This window comes from Athene cunicularia (assembly GCF_003259725.1).
Source record: "Athene cunicularia isolate RWA chromosome 15 unlocalized genomic scaffold, athCun1 chr15_part1, whole genome shotgun sequence".
Lineage (NCBI taxonomy): Eukaryota > Metazoa > Chordata > Aves > Strigiformes > Strigidae > Athene > Athene cunicularia.
In genome coordinates this window covers 3,376,940-3,382,855 of record NW_020799121.1, presented here as the reverse complement: position 1 = coordinate 3,382,855, position 5,916 = coordinate 3,376,940, and the positions used below count along the sequence as shown (strand labels likewise).

The 5,916-nt window shown below is 60.3% G+C and overlaps 1 protein-coding gene across 1 annotated transcript in view; it reads left to right on the top strand.

Moving 5' to 3' along the window:
• SDSL (serine dehydratase like) overlaps positions 1 to 5,900 on the top strand; it is a 6,794-nt gene extending 894 nt beyond the window's left edge. Inside the window, exons 2-8 of the mRNA XM_026859869.1 lie at positions 966 to 1,152; positions 1,245 to 1,284; positions 1,392 to 1,531; positions 1,825 to 1,913; positions 2,021 to 2,248; positions 2,362 to 2,486; positions 2,654 to 5,900. Coding sequence (XP_026715670.1) covers positions 985 to 1,152; positions 1,245 to 1,284; positions 1,392 to 1,531; positions 1,825 to 1,913; positions 2,021 to 2,248; positions 2,362 to 2,486; positions 2,654 to 2,847 — 984 coding nt within the window. The 5' untranslated portion in view covers positions 966 to 984 and the 3' untranslated portion in view covers positions 2,848 to 5,900. The remainder of the gene's footprint in view (positions 1 to 965; positions 1,153 to 1,244; positions 1,285 to 1,391; positions 1,532 to 1,824; positions 1,914 to 2,020; positions 2,249 to 2,361; positions 2,487 to 2,653) is intronic.
• Positions 5,901 to 5,916: the final 16 nt, after the last annotated feature.

The following is a 5,916-nucleotide window of genomic DNA, read 5'->3' as shown; positions in this document are numbered from 1 at the left end:
CCCCCCAAGGAATGCTCATGGGGCACCCTGCAAGCTGTGCAGAGAGAGAGAGTGTGTGTGTGTGTGTGTGTGTGTGTGTGTGAGGGCACGAGGGTGTGATGGCTCGTTTGGAGGTGAAGGGGGTGTCTGTTGGGGATTTGGGGCACGCAGGCTGCCCTTGCTACACCGGGGTCTGGGTCAAATGGGCAAAGTCCTCAAATCTGCCGGGATGTGTTTCTGGCTGGACCCGAGAAGAGCCAGTGCTTGTGCCCAGCCTTGGGGACCAAATCCTTGGGGACCCCCACAGTCATTTGGGAACTGCCTCTCCTCTTCCCCCTGTCCCCTGGGCGCTCACATCCCACCTCCTGGGCACATGAAGGCTGCTGGGATCTGGCTGCCAGGCCCACACATGGCTGTCTCCGCTGGGCACCGGGCAGCGTGCCCAGGCCACGGCTGGGCGCTTTCGGCACGGATCCAGCCTCACGGCTGGAAAAAACCGCCCGGCGCTGAGCAAACAGCCCGGACCAGGGCAATGTTTAACCCCCGCCCCTCGCCCTGCTGCGTGGCTGGACACGGGGACCTGGGGACACCGGCACAGCCCCTCCGACGTCACCTCTACCTCCCTCTGTCCCCCACGCTGTTGCAGCTGCGGGTGAGGAGCCGGTGACACCAGGTAATCCCCACCGTGGGGTGGCCCTGGCTGAATTAGGGGACAGGGTGCGTGAGGGGGGGACGCTGAGGGCTTGGGGACCAGGAGGATGGAGGATTGGGTGGCCCATCTTGACTGGGGGCTCTGGCTGGGAGGGCCCACTGCTGTGCCCCAGGGCTCGGTGCTGCTGCATCCCTGAGCTGGAAGCAGACACTGGAGACAGCCTTGTCCCACCTGAGGGGCTCCTGTGCCCCATACCGAGCCCAGGACAGGCAGTGGAGCTGCGGGAGGGACCCTGTGGGGAGCAGCTGGTGTTTCCCCCACCTTTTCCTGGCAGAACATCCATTGCCAGAGCCATGGCAGCCCAGCCTGGTGGGAGGGAGAAGCCCTTCCATGTCATCTCTCCTGTCCTGGAGAGCCTGGTCCTGTCCAGGGCAGCGGGCACCAAGGTCTACATGAAACTGGAAAACGTCCAGCCCACGGGCTCCTTCAAGATCCGAGGCATCGGCCACCTCTGCCAGGAGGTGAGCGTGGGCAGGGTGCTGCTCGTGCCCTTGTGGGGGGCATGGTGGGAAGACACAGCCGTCCCCCTCCCTCCTTCCCTCCTGCCTTTCAGGCTGCCAAGAAGGGCTGCTCCCGCTTCGTTTGCTCCTCAGGTAATTAGGCCCCGAGCTGGGGCAGGGGGAGCGAGGGGGGATGCTCATGAGTAATATGGGGAGTGTGGGGGGGGTGGAGCCCTGCTTCACCCCCATGTTTTCCTCAGGGGGGAATGCAGGTCTGGCAGCGGCGTACGTGGCCAAGAAGCTGGGGTTGCCGGTCACCGTCGTGGTCCCCAGCACCACTGGCTCCACCACTGTGCGCAAGCTGGAGGAGCTGGGGGCAGAGGTGGAGGTCTCTGGCCAGGTACCCCCATGGTAGCCTCTAAACCTGGGGTCTGGGGGGGACCAGAGGGGGCTGAGCCTGACCTCAGCCTGCTCTGCAATACCGGGGATGTGCATGGCAAACCCCATCCTGAAACGTCCCCCTCCTGCGTCATCCTCAACCCGGCACTGTGGCAGGGTTACCTCGGGGACACCCCTCTCAGTCCCGCACCCCGTGTGGGTTTCTGGTGTCTCCTGGCCCTGCCGAGATGAGAGACCGATCTCTGGGGTGCAAGGGCTGGATGTGGCCCCGCTGAGCCCCCGTTGCACCCCCAGGTGTGGGATGAAGCCAACGAGAGAGCCCTTGAGCTGGCACAGACTGAGGGCTGTGTCAGCATCCACCCCTTCGACCACCCCTTGGTGTGGTGAGTGCTGCCAGGGCTCAGCTCCTGCCACCCCATCCCCATCCCCGAGGTACGGGTTGCCTTGGGGTGCCCCTGGGCTGCATTCTCTGGCCCCTCTCGCCCTGCAGGCAGGGTCACGCCAGCCTGGTCCAGGAGTTGAAGGACTCACTGGAGACCAAACCAGATGCCATCCTGCTGGCAGTGGGCGGCGGGGGGCTGCTGGCAGGTGTCGTGGCTGGCCTGCATCAGGTGGGCTGGCAGGACGTCCCCATCATTGCTGCTGAGACCTGGGGGGCCCACAGTTTCCACACAGCGCTGGAGGCCGGCCGGCTCGTCTCCCTGCCTGAGATCACCAGGTGAGCTGGGCTTTGTGGGTGCAGCCATGCATGCAGTGAGTTGGCAGGTCTCAGCCCAGCTCACTGAAGGGTCCCAGGACCACCCTGAACACCATTCTCACCTCCTGTCCCAGCGTGGCCAAGTGCCTGGGAGCCAAGAAGGTGGCGGCGCGGGCGCTGGAGTGTGCCCGGGAATGTCAGGTCATCTCCCAGGTGGTGGAGGACACGGAGGCTGTGCGAGCCGTGGAGCGGTTCCTGGGTGAGCAGGGGCCAGCCAGGCGTGACACGGGTGACAGGGACACCACCGGGTCTTGGGGCTGGCCTGGGACATGCCAGTCAGGGTGCTGGGGGGACCCTGGCTCCTGACGGGGACACAGGGTGGGTGAGCAGGCGGCTCAAGGTGTCCCCCCGCTCTTGTCCCCGCAGATGACGAGAGGATGCTGGTGCAGCCGGCCTGCGGGGCCGTCCTGGCCCTGCTCTACACGGGGCGGCTTCAGCGGCTGCAGGACGAGGGGTGGCTGCGGACCCCCCTGGCCTCTGTGGTGGTGGTGGTGTGTGGGGGCAGCCACATCCAGGTGGCCCAGCTGCAGGCCCTGAAGAGCCAGCTGGGCCTGGAGTGACGCCCACCCTTGCCCAGCCAGCACCCTCCGCTCACTCTCCTCCAAAACAACCAAAATAAAGCCCCGCTGCCTGGCGAATGCGGGGCCGGTCTCCTCCCACAGCTCCTGTGTCCATGCAGAGATGGGGAAACTGAGGCACACAGGGTGGATGAGGCCGGGGCTCACACTGTGGGCAGGGATGGATCTGGGGCCCTGCCTGTGCCTCCCCTGCCTGTCCGAGGGCAGGACTGGGGTACACAGTCCTGCTCTGCCCCTGGGACGTGCCGGGATCCTCCTCTGCAGCCCCCAACCCTCGGTTCCCTCCTCCCCTCCCTCCCCTGCCCCTCCCCAGGCTGTTTGAAGCTCCCCACCTCAATTAACAAGCGCTCCCGCTCTGACTAATTACTTTGCTACTGTCTTTATGCATTATTATTCTAATGATTATTAATTATTACAATCTTCTCCCATTCCTGCCGCGCTGTCTGCGGTCAAAAGAGAACAACACACATGGACCCGCTTGTTACGGTGATTTATTGGTGGAGCTCCCTGGCCGTGTTTAACACCCGCAGGCTCGGAGGTGCACTGACAGGCAACACGTGTGTGTGTGTGTGTGAGTGTACCCCATCCTGGAGTCCCCTTGATCCCCCATTTTCCCCCCCATCCCACTCTTTTTTTCCCATTCCCCCTTTTCCTCCAGGCTTTCCTGCTCTCTCCCATTCCCACTCTCTAATGCTGCATTTGTTTTTAGCCCCTTGCTATTGCACTTCGTAGGGCTTTTTGTGTCCCCCCCCCACATTTCTCCCCGGTCCTTCCTCCCATCCCCGGGTTATGTGGAGTCTTGCTCCCACTGGGGCTCCCCGACCCTGACTGCTCCCCAGTTTCCCAGCTGAGCCCATGCCCCAGGCATCACCTGGTGGGGTTGGGCAGGGAGACAAGCTTTCTCCTGCCCCAAAACCCTTCTCAGCCTCCTCCTCCTTCACCTTGGGTGCAGAGGGGGCTCAGCCCCAGGTGCAGCTCAGACCCCAGATAACAGCACACACACACACACACTCGAAGCCTTTTCCTCTGGCTGGGCACCTGCCCCAGGACCCAGCTGCCAACCCCATAGAAACACCCTCCCTGTCTTCAGCCCTTTTCCCCTCTCCCCCCAGTCTGATACCTCCCACCGGCCAGGCCAGCTCCCCAGATGCTTCTTGGAGGCCAAAACCCCATAAATCAAAACTCTGCCGCTCCATCGTGAGCAATATCTTATGTAAAAAGGTGTTTCCAGGGAGCACCGAAGGCTGGAGAATCCTATTACGAGGCACACTATTAATTATAAGGAGTCAGCCCAACCTACTCCAGCCATTTTTTATCCCAGGTCCAAAACCTGATTACTTTCCACCTTCTGCAGACCTTCCCCTTCCAAGAAAAAAAAAAAAAAAAAGGAAAAAGGTCAGGAAAAAAAATAGTATTGATGTTTGCCCAACAGCTTTTGAAAATAAGTTTATTCCCAGGACTGATGCTGCTCTGCCGGGGGCCAGGGCATTGTGGTGGTGTTTCCCCAGCACGGTCTCATGGGAGGGTTATTGCTGGTGATGACACAGGCATGACTGTGGGGTTTGTGGTGACTCCCCTGAGCACCCCAACAGGGACCTTTGTCCCCTCTGTGCCTTGACGAGGGAGTGCTTGGGCTTTGGGTGCCATCTGAGGGGCTTTGGACATCCCTGGCAGGGACATAGGGGGTGCAGGTTATGTGTGGGACACCCCACTGGGGGTGGCATGGCCCCAGCTGATGGGGGGTCACCCTGCAGCTGGAGACAGGCGTGAACTCTGGGTGCTGGTGCCTTCCTGGGACTGGTGGGGTGATGGGGACCCTGACCCTGGCTGCAATGGGGACTCTGGCTGTGATGGAGACCCCAGACTCAGTTGGGGTGCTGTACCCTGTCCCTGGTTGCAGTGAGGATCCCAGACCTGGCTGTGGTTAAGGGCTGGGGTAACCAATGGACTGAACCCAGCTGCTCCCTGCAAGGCCAGCTCCGTGTCCTGTGGCCTGGATCTGGCCCTTGGCATGACACTGTGCCCTCCCCAGCCATCAGGCCCCTTCTGCCCATGCCGAGCCACAGATGGGTGTTTGCTGGGATGGGCAAGCCCAGGGCAGCAGCAGCCCCTGGCCAGTGAATTGGGGGAAGGTTTGGCTCCTGCACCCAGCTCTGAGCTGTGGAGCCCAACTGGTAAAGCTCCTCAGTGCCAGCAGGTCTGCTGATGGCTGCCCTTGCTGAGCCCCGTCCTCCTCCACAGAGCCCCCAGCCCCTGCGCAGGGACCTCCCCATCCTCCTGCACAGGAGATGGCAGCTTGGAGCATCCCAGCATCATTCAAAATCCCACTTCCAGCCTGTCTGCCCAGAGGTGGGGTGCCTCAGCAGCCTGGGTTTAATAATAACTAATAATAGTAATAGTAATAATAATAATAGCAGCCAGTGTTCACTCAGTGAATGACCTTGTGCTCTGTTTTATAATCCTCAAAATGATGCCGGGAGGGAATTACTTAACAACACATTGCCCTGTCCTTATAAAAAGTGCCCGTTACTTGATAACAGCACTTATGGCCTGGAAGGGGTGGAGCAGAAAGGAGCAGCAAGGAACAGCCAACTGCTCTCCTGCCTCAGTTTCCCCACCTATGAAAGGGGGAGAAGGTGCTTTGCTTGGTGGGTGCTGGGAGCCCAGTGTCTTTGTGATGGCCCCAGCTCCTGCCTGAGGGATCCCCTGGGGCTCGGCCTGGCTCGTTTGCCACCCCATTATTAATGCTAGTAATGGTATAGGAAGGATAAATTCCACCACTTGGCTGAACAGAGAAAATATGCAGAGAAGTGGCTGGCTTTTCATAAATCATCGGTGCTCCGTGCTACAACCAAGCCAGGACTTAAAATTCAGGTCAGGAGAGAGGGACTCTCGTAAGCCAGCGAGGGAAGGTAATTTATTCTGTTTATATCTTTTTACTGCAAGACAAGGCGGGGGGGGGGAGGAACTCTGCCATGATTTTGCATTTTAAATATTAGTTCAGAGCTGCAGCCTGCCTTGGACTTTATTTATTTTTGTATCTCAGAAACA